Genomic DNA, 15186 nt, shown 5'->3' with positions numbered 1-15186 from the left:
TCAAAATAGATGCGTCTTGCTCTTCTATCTAGTCTGAAACCCTGTGTTTTATGATGGGGTCATTAAGCCCATTCATGTTCAGAGTTACTATTGAAAGATATGAGTTTAGTGTCATCATGATACCTATTCAGTTCCTGTTTTTGTGGATTGTTTCCTTGGACTTTCTCTTTCTTTTACAGGGTCCACCTTAATATTTCTTGCAGAGCCGGTTTGGTGGTCACATATTCTTGCAGTTTCTGCCTATCTTGAAAGTTTTTTATCTCTCCTATTCTGAATGAGAGCCTTGCAGGATAAAGTATTCTTGGCTGCATGTTCTTCTCATATAGGACCCTGAATATATCCTGGCAGCCCTTTCTGGCCTGCCTGGTCTGTGTGGAGAGGTCTGCTGTTATTCTGATACTTCTCCCCATAAATGTTAGGGATCTCTTGTCTCTTGCTGCTTTAAGGATCTTCTCTTTATCTTGGAATTTGCAAATTTCACTATTAAATGTCGAGGTGTTGAGCGGTTTTTATTGATGTCAGGAGGGGATCTATCTCCTGGATTTGAATGCCTTTTTCCCTTCCCAAGTTAGGGAAGTTCTCAGCTACAGTTTGTTCAAATACAGTTTCTGGACCTCTGTCCCTTTCGGCACCCTCAGGAACCCCAATTAAACGTAGATTTTTCCTTCTCAGGCTGTCCTTTATTTCCCTTATCCTATCCTCATGATCTTTTAATTGTTTTTCTCTTTTTTCCTTAGTTTCCTTCCTTCCTATCAACTTGTCTTCTATGTCACTCACTCCTTCTTCTACCTCATTAACCCTCATCGTTAGGACCTCCCATTTGGATTGTATTTCATTTAGTTGATTTTTAATTTTGGCCTAATTAGATCTAAATTTCTGCAGTCATGAAGTCTCTTGAATCCATTTTGCTTTTTTCTAGAGCCACAAGTAGCTTTATAATAGTGCTTCTGAATTGGCTTTCTGACATGGAAGTGAAATCCAAATTTTGTAACTCTGTAGGAGACAGTACTGTTTCTGATTCTTTCTTTTGTGGTGTTTCCTTCTAGTCATTTTGCTTAGTGTAGAGTGGTGAAAAACAAGTTGTACTGGAAAAAGGAGAAAAAGAAAAAAGGGGAAAAAAGAAGAAAAGGGGGGAACAAATAGAAAACAAGAAACAAGGGGGGTATCCTCTGATTGTATATACTGTAAATCCCTTGATTTCCCCTGGAACTTTTCCAGCGCTGCTTGGTCAATAACTTGTTTTTATCCTGTCCTTCTAGCTGGTGCTCTGAGGGTGGGGCCTGCTGTGTTGATTCTCAGGTGTGTGTACCTGGGGGAGCTGCCCAGCCCCCTGCCAGGGGCAGGGCTCAGTGGGAGCTGTTTTTCCTGTGAGTCCCCTGCTCAGTCCCAGGTACAAGGTGACACTAGGAGGAACAACAGTGGTGGCGGCCAGCTCTCCAACTCTGGAGTCAGCTCCCATAGCAACTACCAGAGCTGTCAGTCTGCAGGGGCCTGGATGCTCCGGGGGGCGGGGAGTGCCGATCTGCATAGGTAGGGGCTACCCAGAAGCAGGAGCACCCTTGCTGTCCTGTGTCCTCCTGCTCTCTGCCTGTCCCGGGGGGAGTGCCGGATCCTGGGTTGTGTCCTTGGCACCCTGGGCTCTGGGGCCTGCACCACTGTAATCGTCCTCTGGGGGGCCGGCAGCCCCCTCCATGTAGCCGCCGCCTGAGCTGCCACCTGAGCTGCTCCCGGGCCCTGCCGGGCGTGGGCTACAGCCCTTTAGGGAGCTAGGCCCGCACTGTGTGGCATGCTCTCCCCTGGGGCACAGTTCCACTGTTAGTGCCCCTGGGAGCCTGAGGGCATCCCTGCCTCTCCTGGGATCCTGCCTGAGCTCCCTGCAGGTGCCTTTCCATCCGGGAAGATTGGTAAAGCTCCTGCTTCTCCAGGCCTGGGCTTTCCTGTCCTGGGGGCACTTGCCCCCAGCCTTAGCCCGGATCCTCACGGGGGCCCCTCCCCCTTGGATGATTTTTTATTTCTTTATTTTTTTTCCATCTTCCTACCTTGATAGAAGCGCAAACTCTTCTCACTGTAGCATGCCAGCTGTTCTCTCTTTAAATCTCAGACCGAATTCATAGGTTTTCAGGATGATTTGAAAGTTATCTAGGTAAGTTGGTGGGAACAGGTGACTTGGGACCCTACGCTTCCACCATCTTGCCTCTACCAAACTTTTCCAGTTTTTCCAGATGTTAAATGTGGTATATGAGGATGATCTCCAAGGTCCTAGCCCTGATACTCCATGTTAATATCTCAGCCTTGTACCCAAAAGTTTCAAGTCAAGATTAGAGATGGAGTTCCCTGCATCTTCCTAGAAATAATCACAACAGCCTAGACATGGCAATGGGCCAAAGAGAGGAGTAGCTGGAAATGGCATTCTTGAGAATACCACTTTTTGCAGTCTATGGGGTGAGAAGGAAAAGGGGAGCTCAGTAGAAATATTTTTTTAATAATATAACCTCAAAAATAAAGCTCAGAGATACTACTGTGATTTCAGACTCCATTTCAGGGGTACCTTGGAACTTGAGTAACCATTCATTTCTGCGGGGCCCACATACTAACACAGAACTTCTGGGAGAGCAAGCTCTCAGGGTGAGGAATTTGTGTGGGCTTTCCTGTTAGACGCATGGGAAGCTGAGAATGGTACCAGTCTGCCATGTCCCACCCTGAGGCAGGACAGAAATATGTGCCACAGTCCATTTTGAATATGTATAAAGTGAATAAAAGCCATAAAAACAGGCCAATGCCAAAGAAACTTGGCTAAGATGATTTGCTTTTAGGATTACTTTTAAAGTTATAACCACTGTACCAGTCAGGAACATTCTTATTTTAAGTACTTGGCACACATAACTCCACCAAGAAGGGAAGGAATAGAGGAAGGGGAAGGGGAAAGGGAAGGGGAAGAAGGGAAGGGAAGGGAAGGGAAGGGAAGGTACTTTAGCTCTTAAATAGATGTTTTTGCAGGTTTTTGGGTATTACACAAGCAGGCTGTTATGGGAGGGGTACCACCACAATCATATATAGTCAAATTCTTAAACATGAGCAGCAAATTTGGGCTCCTGATAAAAATCTCCAAGGGAAAAAAAGGTTAAAAGGAAGCTGCCAGGAATATAGTCCTTATCCCTTTCTTTCAAGTGGATCTAATGAGTGTGAAGGGCAGCAATGTGACAGCTCAATCAAACATCAGCATCAGAGAAATTAGAAATGTAAATTTCCCTGAAATTATAGTCCATGGGAACAGGCTCTTCTCCCTATTGTTCCCCTAAGATGCTCTAATGTACTGATTATTACTTAGAGGTGTGGGTGATACTTTCACTCATCCATGTATTTTTTTAGGAATCCTAGGTGGTAGGACAGAGGAGGTACTTCATGAAGTCCAGTCCTCATAGGGGGGCAGGGAACAGGGATGATAACTGGAGTTGAAAAAAAAATCCCGGAATATTTATGGAATTAATTGAGGCAGGGTCAGGTCTGAATATAATACAAGGCTTCCTAATCTCTAGCAAGATGTTCTGAATTATTGAGTAGGTACCAATTACCTGTATGCTATCAACCCTCAACCGTCTTTCACAATTCCTCTTCAAAGGAGATTAAGCTCTGAAGATTTCCCCTATGACTCTTCTTTTTAGTTTGACAAATTAAGCTTAAATTATTATGTAGATGCTTTGAAAACCACTGTATTTGTTCAAACATCTAGGGGAGGGAAAGAAATCATTTTTCTTGATTTGCAAGGCTTGTCCAAAGCAGCCCTCAGCAAGCTGGCAGGACCTCTCTCTGCTTGTGCAACTGCTTGGACAGGTAGAACATACAGAGAACCTATACCAGGGAACCAGTAAGGTTTGGCCACTTATGTCAATAGCTAGCAAGCCATGGAGTGGACATATCCTATTGCCTTCTGGGGGGTGGTCCTCTAGCATTCAACAACCTCTAGTCATACTAGGATTTGGATACTCCCCCAAAGGAAGTCTTGCTGCCTTGCTTAGATATGGACTTTACTGCCTTTACTGCCAAAACAAGTCCCTGTAGTATCACAAAGAAAAGAAAATGGGCTGTGGGAAGCAGAAGGTTTAAAGAAGATGTTGTGCAGCAGTGAAAAGAATACCACAGAGAGAACCTGGAAATCAGATTAAAATTTGAGCTTCATGGTCTTGGTAAGGAATAAACTTCTCAGACTTTCACTATCGTTATAACGAGTATGTGTGTGTGTACGTGCGCACACGTGCACGCAGGTGTATACATGCACATTTGCATGACCATGGCCAGAATTGTTGATGGGAAGGGTAGTCCCTTAAAAGCCCTGGTGACTGACATTCTAGAAGTCTTGAAGACTAGATATGACAAACATGACACTTTAGGTCTGTACTCTGAAATGTACCCATCAGGATTTGCTGGAGAAAAGCTTCCAAGAAGACAACTCTTCTAGAGCTAGTAAGTTCCACAGTGACCCCAGAGTCTGAAAAGGGAACCATGAGGAATTTTTCTTCTTACCAAACTAGACAAAGAAGGGCTTCACCAAGCAGCAAGGTGTCAGGGTTGTACATATGGGCTTGGTTGAGATTAGAAGACCAATCAATCATGCTAACAAAGGAGGCAGAGAGTAACTGTTCTCCCATCAATCCTGGCTCAAAATTGCCTTTTTGTTTCCTACCTCCCCATGTCCAGAGAAACACACCTGAAATTCCGTTTTAGGTGCTGAGTCTTTAAATCATAGTTCAGTGCTTTCGAGTTTGGTATTAATGAGACTCCCTGGATAGGCCAAGGAATTTCAAAAATGTTGGTCCTCTATGGCTCCAGCTTCAATGACTGGAAGCCCAGAGGATATAGAGGAATTAGAAGATCTAGGCATTGAGAAGAGGAAAGATGTTCCAGGGAATATGAAGACAACTACTGCTGGGTACCTCCTTTTACAGAGAACCCTGCAGGGGTAGAGAGAAAGGGGCCTGCTAATCAGCCACAATTTCAGAGTGCCTTAGAGTTGATGGGCTTGCTAGAGGTGATTTGGTCCAGCCTTCTGCTTCTGATCAGGCAACTGGACAAAGTAAGCCAGACACAAGGGAAGGAGGAACCATGATTCCCTAATAAGTTTGGGCCAGTGTTGGTTTCCTCTTATGAGCAACAGAATCTCTTAATATAGATGCATTCTTCTCTCTTCATCTCAAACAATCACTGCTGTTTTCTTATGGGGACATTATCCTTCAATTAAGACTAAAAAGTATAGCAAAAACTCAGAATTTTGGTCTTTTCCAGTCATTTTTACATTAAGAAAGATCAGAAGTAGTAGAAACAAGGAAAGATGATTTTTTTCTAGATTTTGGTAAAATAGCTGTTTGCAAGAATGGTGCTGGGCATCCCAGGTGGCTCAGCGGTTTAGTGCCGCCTTGGCCCAGGGCTTGATCCTGGGGACCCAGGATCAAATCCCACATTGGGCTCCCTGTGTGGAGCCTGCTTCTCCCTATGCCTGTGTCTCTGCCTCTCTCTCTCTCTCTCTGTCTCTCATGAATAAATAAATAAAATCTTTAAAAGAAGAATGATGCTTAATCTTTTTAGAATGTGCTAAACTGGGATGCGCAGGTGGTTCAGGGGTTGAGCATCTGCCTTTGGCTCAGGTTGTGATCCCAGATCGAGTCCTGCATCAGTCCCCCAAAGTGAGCCTGCTTCTCCCTCTGCCTATGTCTCTGTCTCTCTCTGTGTGTGTCTCTCATGAATAAATAAATATAATCTTAAAAAAAGAATGTGCTGGGGATCTCTGGGTGGAGCAGCAGTTTGGCGCCTGCTTTTGGCCCAGGGCGCGATCCTGGAGACCCGGGATTGAATCCCACGTCGGGCTCCCGGTGCATGGAGCCTGCTTCTCCCTCTGCCTATGTCTCTGCCTGTCTCTCTCTCTCTCTCTCTCTCTCTCTCTCTCTCTCTATGTGACTATCATAAATAAATAAAAATTAAAAAAAAGAATGTGCTAAACTGCTTGAAATATTAGGGAGATACTACCTCTCAATCACAGGGAACGATACCTAAGTTGAGATAAGTGAAATAGAGAACTGGCTCAACTTCTACACTGTGACTATGAAGCTTAAGGTTGCCACACTCTCCCTGGTAACATGATCAGCCTTTCTCATCTTGGTTATGTTAGCCTGTACACTGTCAGATTTCACTATGTGGGTCTGAGAGATAAATGTGAAATACTGTGACCCCTGGTTCTCTTGGTGGGCACAAGAAACAAATGCTAAATGGTGTACTCAACACATATACCTGTGGGGCCTTATAATTCACAGCTATTTCTATCGAACAGAAACCCAAGAACCTCAACAGAGTAGTGGCATTATAGAAGCAATAGCTATATTTATTTGTTAGGTTGTATATATCTTCTGCAAGTGAGTATCTTAGGAAAGGAACACTTTAGTGACTTTACTCACTAAAGACTTTCTTAGTTCAGAGAAGTCATGGCTGTTTCCAATGAAATAGGAGGCTGTCAGGAATTATTTTTATAAGCAGATGATAAAAAGCAGAATTTAGTCTTTCGATTGGGAAGGAGTGATGACTTTGACCTCAAGTGTGCAAGCTTGGGTAGACCTAGTAAATGTGTCAGGGTAATCTTACCAATGTAAAAAGAAGTATGTTGGTTGGCCTGCACCATAGAACCAACTTTATATTCTGTGTCTGGGAGTGAATTAGTATATACTATTTCTTATTCAAGTGTTCATCTAATGGTGATAAAACTCCAGGAGTGGAAAGAGGCTTGAAAGTCTATTGAGTCAATCCATTTTTTTCCTGGCATCATCCAGAGAGATGAACCTTTTTTAATGAAGTGTTGCCTCAAAGATTTCTCTAACCTTCTTAAAAAGCTATTCAAGTACACAATGCCTCCCATTAGTAGAACGTTTTGCCTTGGCTCTAATCTACATCCTTTCTGCTGCTCTTTCAATTTCATTTTTGACTAAGATGTGATATTCTAGCTAAGTTATTCAGACTTCCCAGTACCCCTGTTGGTAAGGATCCTACCTCCCAGTCTAGGACAGATGCCTGCCACTGGGCAATCTTATCAATATTCTCCAAACGCCGCTTGCGTTCATTGATCTGCTGAGTCACATTTCTCATGACAGCCAGAGCAGCTGCCACATATCTGTAGTCACTGTGAAGACACAAAAGTACAAGTTGGATGAATCAATATGTTAGAAAAACAATATGTTGGATGCCAACCATAGCATCCATTCTTCTCTTCCTACATAGTAACAGAGCCCTGATTTTCAGGTGTAACCCATACCACATGGAGTAAAAGATTATATTTCCTATCTTCCTTTACATTAAGGAATACCTATGTGATTAGTACAGTGACATGTAAATAGAAATTTTGAGCAGAGATTTTCAGAAACCTCCTTTAAGGAAGGTAGCATACGCTTCTTTGGCCCTTACTCAATCCTGATGCCTGGAACGTAGATGTAATGGTTGAAGTTCTAGCAGCCATCTTGGACCATAAGAAAAAGGTCCCTACTCCTTGGGATAGGATAACAGAAAATTGGAAGGAGCCCAACTCTCTGATGACCATAGGACTACTATAGTAGATATAGACTGCCCAACTACAGACTTTTTTTCATGTGAAATGGAAATAGACCCTTATGTTTTTTTATAGCATTATTTTTGTGTCTAATCTGATACAACCAGCCAGTAATCAAGAAGGGAACCTTCTACATGGCATGGTCCAGAGCCTTACCATGCCTTCTACCATTTATTTCTAGAGAACTCTGCCCAAAGTCACTGTGAAATAATATCCACTCCTTATCTCCAGTATGATATAGGGATAGGATATAATACAGTGGTTAAGAACAGATTCTGGATCCACACTCTTTGGGCTCAAACCCAAAGTGTGACAAAACTGATTAGTGGCCTTGGGTAAGTCTCACTGATTCTCTCAATGACTCAGTTCCTTCATATGTGAAATGAGGAAAATTATAGGAGGTTTGTTGAGGGTATAATCATCCACATAAACTGTTTTACTATTGGCCTATAGTAAATGTTAGTAGTATTATCAATACAAATCAAACATTTCTCTAGTATAGACACCACATAGTTTGCCTCTCAAAACATCTAGTCCCGGAAGTGCAAATTTTAGGCAGTTTCCTGGGACTTTGGATTCCCTACTTGTTGAAGGTTATACCATCTTGCCCAGTTTTTTCTGCTTATCTGATCTGATTTCCAATCAAATGGTTCCTGTGAAAGGCAGATTGAAAGTGAGATCCCAGTCATTTAGTGGAGCTACAATAGACCAAGAGGCCAAGAGAATGAATTATGATTCATTCTTAACTAACCTTTCCTTAGAAAAGTTGAACTTTTTCTAAGTTGAACTTTTCAGGCTTAGTGGTTAGTAAATTGGTCACTGTCCCAGCATGAATTAGAAAGAAGAAAGGATGAAAAACAAAGATACATGGCAACTGTCTTTTTCTTTCCTAATACATTGAAGTATAGTTTTGTTGACCAATCATAGGGACAGGGAAGTTAGTTCTAACTGACAGGTCAGACACCATGTAGCACCTCCTCTTAGTTGGCCTCCTTGTGTTCTCTAAACACTTGCCAGATCAGTCTTCAAATATAACTAAATTTTATCACCTCCAGTGACGCTCACTAACAATTTTATTCTGTCTCAAGACAACTTTGTTTAAAAAAACCTCTTATTTATTTATTCTGATTTATTTATTTATTCTTAGCCTTAATAAATGTTAGCTATTACAAGTTTTTCTTCTGGATCCAACTTCTGACTTATGTTGAACTCATGGTTGACTAATGCTTCCTAAGTCTCTTTAAAATTTGCTGTCTAGATGCAGTGAAAAGCCAAGACACCTGCACCTCAATGTTTATAGCAGCAATGTCCACAATAGCCAAACTGTGGAAGGAGCCTTGGTGTCCATCAAAAGATGAATGTATAAAGAAGATGTGGTATATGTATACAATGGAATATTACTCAGCCACTAGAAACAATGAATACCCACCATTTGCTTCAACATGGATGGAACTGGAGGGTATTATGCTGAGTGAAGTAAGTCAAATGAAGAAGGACAATCATTATATGGCTTCATTCTTTTGGGGAATATAAAAAATAGTGAAAGGGAATAAAGGGGAAAGGAGAGAAAATGAGTGGGAAATATCAGTGAGGGTGACAGAATAGGAGACCCCTAACTCTGGGAAACGAACAAGGGGTAGTGGAAAGGGGGGATGGGGTGACTGGGTGATGGGCACTGAGGGGGGCACTTGACGGGATGAGCACTGGGTGTTATGTTATATGTTGGCAAATCGAACTCCAATAAAAACATATACAAAAAAAAGGGTGGGTGAGAGAAGTGAATAGTTGTGGTCTCACCTAAACCCTGTTCAGAGCCCCCAGGCCTTCAGATGGGGTCTGAGCCCAGCCCCTTGATAAGATCTACTGAGCCAAGACTGTCTTGTTCCAGATATATCAGCTACCCTCCTTCTCAGATAGAGTCTTCCTTCCTGTCAGCTTAAGAAAGGTTGGAAGGTAGGGTGGGGACACATCACCCTTCTGTAAGCAAAGGCAGTATTATTATCCATTTATTGTTCTCCATCCATCTAATCTTCTCCCTTAGAGGCCACTCTGACTGCTTGCATTTCATACTTACTTGTCTGAACATCTATCTGACTAAGCCTTCAGAATGACAGCAACCTCTAAATGACTTCAAATCCAAGCTACTCTGACATGCATCGCAGGAGCTGTCATCTTAATATAGCTCCCTGAGGCCTGTCAAAAGAGGTGCCCCATGGCCTGGGGGACAGGTATTCATGTATCCTGCTAATGCCTGAACCACTCTCTCAGGTCCCTGGAGCCCAGGTGGTAGAAAGTGAGGGGACCAGGGACCCAGAGCACAAGAAGACCTTGAGGCAGCAGTTCCAATCACAGCATGAAGGACCACAGGGATGGCAAATCACAGGTAGATATCCTATCTTACTGGCTCCAACTAAACCCAATAAAGTCCTGGGGTTGCTTTAGCTTAAGAAAATCACATAGTGATAGGATTAGCACTAGGTGTTATAAACAACTGATGAATTATTGAAAACTACATCTGAAAGTAATAATGTACTATATGTTGGTAAATTGAATTTAAATTTTAAAAAAAGAAACACATAGTTTTGGGCTATGCTTTGAAAATGGTCTTTCTGGGGCTCTTAAAAGCAATTGTATAATATATAATTTACCTATTAATATAATCAGCCCACAAGTATGATTTTTAGAGCCTCCTGCTAGGTTCCATGAATAGATACTCAGGAGTAGGTGAGAGATGAGCTGTAATATAAAAAAATTTGAGAACCATTCTTTGGATATCCTGATTTAAAAACCATTGGTCAGAAGGTTGCTACTCTGAGATTTAGGTATAATCGTGATCACTTCTGGTCACTTAGCACCATGAAGTATAACCGTGGAGGTCATTTAGGCTCATGACATCATAGGCGGGCAGAACTGGAAGAGGCCTTACAGACTGGTTAGTACAATGGTTCATAAACCTTCTTGGGCATGAAAATTCCCTGGATGGCTTTTTACAAAGTTAGGTTCACAGGCCACTGTCCACACTTTGCATCCCTGCTTTGTCACACAGACTTGCTTTCTGCGTCTCAGTCTTTCTAGCCATAAAATGAGGAAGTCTGACTCAAAGACTTTCTTTTAAGGGCTTTCCATTTTAAGTGCCATAAATATTTTCCATCTTTGTTTTTAAAATATTCTATTTTAAGTGGGAGTTCTTCATTGTCCTATTAGCTCTCACAAGAAACTGTATCCTTAGAAAATTTGGGGCTCAGTTCTAGCAATGGTCTGTATTAAGTCTTCTTTTAAAAAAAAGATTTTATTTAGGGATCCCTGGGTGGCTCAGTGGTTTAACACCTGCCTTCAGTCCAGGATGTGATCCTGAAGTCCCAGGATTGAGTCCCACATCAGGTTCCCTGCATGGAGCCTGCTTCTCCCTCTACCTATGTCTCTGCCTCTCTCTCTATGTGTGTCTCTCATGAACAAATAAAAATAAAATCTTTTTAAAAAATATTTTATTTACTTATTTGGCAGAGAGAGAGTGTTCACAAGCAAGGGGAGTGGCAGGCAGAGGGAGAGGGAGAAGCAGGCTCAGGGAGCCTGATGTAGGGCTCGATCCCAGGGTTCTGGGATCATGACTTGAGCTGAGGCAGACGCTTCACCACTGAATCACCACTCAGGTGCCCCTGTATTAAGTCTTCTAAAATAACATTTAGTCGCCTCCAAATTTCATGTCCAATGAGTATGCCCAGCATTGCCCAGACTCAGAGAGGAGGGAACAGAATCCCCTTTTGTGGGGCCTTCACTACCTGCCTCCCTCATAGCCAACACAGCATGGCAGGCAGAGCTATCACTGGTGGTATTACACAAAAGGAGAATCAAGTGCTACCACATTTGGATTCAAATCATAAATTTGCCCAAGGCTCTAGAACTAGTGAAGCACATAACCATGGTTTGCTAAAGAAACAGCATCAACTTAAAAATGAACTCAGGGATTGGCCTTGAGATTAGCATAAACAAAACAAACTGGCTAATACAATTGGCCTTACACAACTAGGTCTGGAAGTCAGCTCTGAGGAAACCACACAATGGAGCCAAGTGAAAGTAGGAAGTGGGCCTAATGAGAATTAGGCAGAAAGCTTAAGGGAAACTGGACAAAGGTCTTCTTTCTTCTTGGAAGGTTCAGTCAGGAAGAGAGCTGAACTAGTAAGTCTAAGATCAGGGATTTAATACTAATTAAAGAAGGCTATAAAAATGATGAGGGAAATAGAGGCAGAACTCTCTGTGTCTCTCACGAATAAATAAAAATCTTTTAAAAAATAAAAATAGGGATCCCTGGGTGGCGCAGCGGTTTGGCGCTTGCCTTTGGCCCAGGGCGCGATCCTGGGGACCCGGGATCGAGTCCCACGTCGGGCTCCCGGTGCATGGAGCCTGCTTCTCCCTCTGCCTGTGTCTCTGCCTCTCTCTCTCACTGTGTGACTATCATAAATAAATAAAAAAAAATTAAAAAAAATAAAAAAATAAATAAAAATGATGAGGGTTCTAGCTCATAAAGTAAAGCATGTGAAAGAGTGGGAGGTGGTTCACTTATTGTTGGAGATGATTCTCAGCATATGCCTTACTGGTAGGCTCATTTCCTGGTAGATCATTTCCATTCAGAGAGAGATAACCTTCTTGACCATTTTTGGGTTGGTTTTCGTTAAAACACTGAACAATTTAAAAAAATTCGAGGAGAAGTTTCAAGTCTGTTTATTCCCTAGTCATGCTTTGAGTATAAAGGGAAGGTACATTTGGGATGATGCAGAGGAGGGTGGAGAAGACTGAAGAATAACAGGGCTATAGCCTTGCAGAAAAAGTCTAAAGTAAATACAAGTTATGTAGGCTGTTATTAGGATATTGAATCTATCGAACAGTGCAGAATAGACAGCTGAAAAATTACTCCATCTGGATTGTTTCACTTAGCTAAACTCAGAACTAAGAACCCAGTTAAGCTCCCTGAAGGCAGGGTGTAAGTTTTGCAGTAATGATGTTGCATAGTGACTTTTTGTGCATAGTGATTCCCAGCTTTATAAGAAACTCTCACAAGCATTCCTTTGCTTTATACACACAATAACCCTGTGAGGTAATCAAAAATATATCACCATCCCATTGTGCAGATAAGTTAACAGAGGCTCAGAAAAGGCTAAAGGACATGTATCTTTAATAAAGACCAACATGTAGATGAGGTTCTAACTCCTGTTTCCCTCTATCTTTTACCTATGGTCCTGGGCAGTATACTTGAGGAGTTCAGCCAGTTGTAAGGGATATTTGCAGATCTTCTGTACTGGAGTCAAAAGGAAACCATCGATAGCAATGTCAATCATTTGCTGCAAGAGGCGACAGGCCTCAAAGAAGTGCTGGTAGCGGCTGTCCTTCATAAGTTTGGAGAGTTCCATGCAGGCATCCAGGTGGTTGTTACAATACTCAGAGTATATCCAGAATCCATCTTGCTATGAGCACAGGAAAAATGGAGAGAAAAAAAAAAGTCTACTGAGAATTCCAAAAGAAGTTTTGGAGAAATGAAAAAAACAGATCCTCTCCTAATATGGGAAACAATGTCAATTTTCCTAAATCGATTCATAGTTTAATAATAAAACAGAGGAATTATTTGGGAAGTAGACAAACTTTAAACATTTGTATAGAAAAAATACGTAGGAATTGTAATGAAATTCCATAAAAGAAGAGTCATGACAGAACACTGCTCTTGACAAAAGTGAAGACACTACAGTAATAAAACTTTGGCATTGGATTTTATTTTTATTTTTTTAAGTTTTTATTTTAATTCCAGTTGGTTAATATATAGCATTATATTAGTTTCAGGTGTACAGTATAGCGATTCAACAATTCCAGTTGATGACCCAGTGCTCATCACAAGTGTACTTCCTAATCCCCACACCTATTTCAACCAATTCACCCACCCACCTCTCTCCTTTGGTAACCATCAATTTGTTCTCTATAGGTAAGAGTCTGTTTTTTAGTTTATCTCTCTCCTTTATTTTTTACTATTGCTCATTTGTTTTGTTTCTTAAATTTCATATATGAGTGAAATATTGTATTTTGCTTAGCATTGTATCCTCCATCTCTATCCATGTTTTGTAAGTGACAAAATTTCATTATTTTTACAGATAAATAATATTCCAGTGTGTGTCTGTGTATCTGCGTGTATTATACACCACATATTCTCTATTCATTCATCTATTTTTTTTAAGATTTTATTTATTTATTCCTGAGAGACACACAGAGAGAGAGAGGCAGAGACATAGGCAGAGGGAGAAGCAGGCTCCATACAGGGATCCTGATGTGGAAACTCGATCCTGGGACTCCAGGATTACATCCTGAGCTGAAGGCAGACGCTTAACCGCTGAGCCACCCAGGTGTCCCATATCCATTCATCTACTGATGGACATTTGGGATGCTTCCATATCTTGGCTATTGTAAATAATGCTACTATAAATGTAGGGGGTGCATGTATCCTTTTGAATTAATGTTTTTAGAATTTCTGGGCAAATACCTGGTAGTGTGATTACTGGATCATAGGGTAGTTCAATTTTAAATTTTTGAGGAACCTCCATACTGCTTCCACAGTAGCTGCACCAGTTCACATTCCCACCAAAAGTGCAAGAGGGTTACTTTTTCTCAGCATCCTAGCCAGCACCTGTTGTTTCTTGTGTTATTTTAGCCATTCTGACAGAAGTGAGATGGTATCTCGTTGTAGTTATGATTTACATTTCCCTGAGGATAAGTGATGTTGAGCATCCTCTCATTTGTCTGTTGGCCATCTGTATGTCTTCTCTGCAGAAATATCTGTTCATGTATTCTGCCCATTTTTAAATTGAATTATTTGGTTTTTGAGGTGATGAGTTGTATCAGTTTTTTATATAATTTGGACATTAACCCTTTATCAGATATGTCATTTGCAAATATCTTCTTCCATTCAGTAGGTTGCCTTTTATTTTGTTGACTGTTTCCTTAGCTGTGCAGAAGCTTTTTATTTTGATATAGTCCCAATAGTTTATTTTTGCTTTGTTTCCCTTGCCTCAGGGGACATACTTAGAAAAATGTTACTATGGCTGATGTTGGGGACATTACTGCCTGTGTTATCCTCTAGGACTTTGATGGATTCCTGTTACACAGTTAGGTCCTTTTTTAAAAAATAATAAATTTATTTTTTATTGGTGTTCATTTTGCCAACATACAGAATAACACCCAGTGCTCATCCCGTCAAGTGCCCCCCTCAGTGCCCGCCACCCAGTCACCCCCACCCCCCGCCCTTAATCCATTTTTAATTTGTTTTTTGTGTCTATGGTGTAGGAAGTGGTCTAGTTTCATAGTTTTGCATGTAGTTGACCAGTTTTCCCAAAACCATTTGTTTAAGAGACTTTTTCCCATTAGATATTCTTTCCTGCTTTGTCAAAGGTTAACTGAACATATCATTATGGGCTTATTTCTGGGTTTTCTAGTCTGTTCCATTGATCAATGTGTCTATGTTTGTGATAGTGCCACACTATTTTGATTACTATCATGTTGTAGTATAATGTGTAGTCTGGAATTGTGATAGCTCCAGCTTTGCTTTGTTTGTTCAAAATTGTTTTAGC

At 41.4% G+C, this 15186-nt stretch overlaps 1 protein-coding gene across 8 annotated transcripts in view; it reads right to left on the bottom strand.

Moving 5' to 3' along the window:
- ARHGEF9 (Cdc42 guanine nucleotide exchange factor 9) overlaps nt 1-15186 on the bottom strand; it is a 208458-nt gene that overhangs the window by 47260 nt on the left and 146012 nt on the right. For all 8 annotated transcript variants that reach the window (XM_055338832.1, XM_055338827.1, XM_055338831.1 and 5 more), the window contains 2 exons: nt 12809-13041; nt 7030-7159 (listed from right to left, as the gene is read on the bottom strand). In XM_055338832.1, coding sequence (XP_055194807.1) covers nt 7030-7159; nt 12809-13041 — 363 coding nt within the window. The remainder of the gene's footprint in view (nt 1-7029; nt 7160-12808; nt 13042-15186) is intronic.

This window comes from Nyctereutes procyonoides, unplaced genomic scaffold (assembly GCF_905146905.1).
Source record: "Nyctereutes procyonoides isolate TBG_1078 unplaced genomic scaffold, NYPRO_anot_genome, whole genome shotgun sequence".
Classification (NCBI taxonomy): Eukaryota; Metazoa; Chordata; class Mammalia; order Carnivora; family Canidae; genus Nyctereutes; species Nyctereutes procyonoides.
This window is presented reverse-complemented; position numbering and strand designations above follow the sequence as displayed.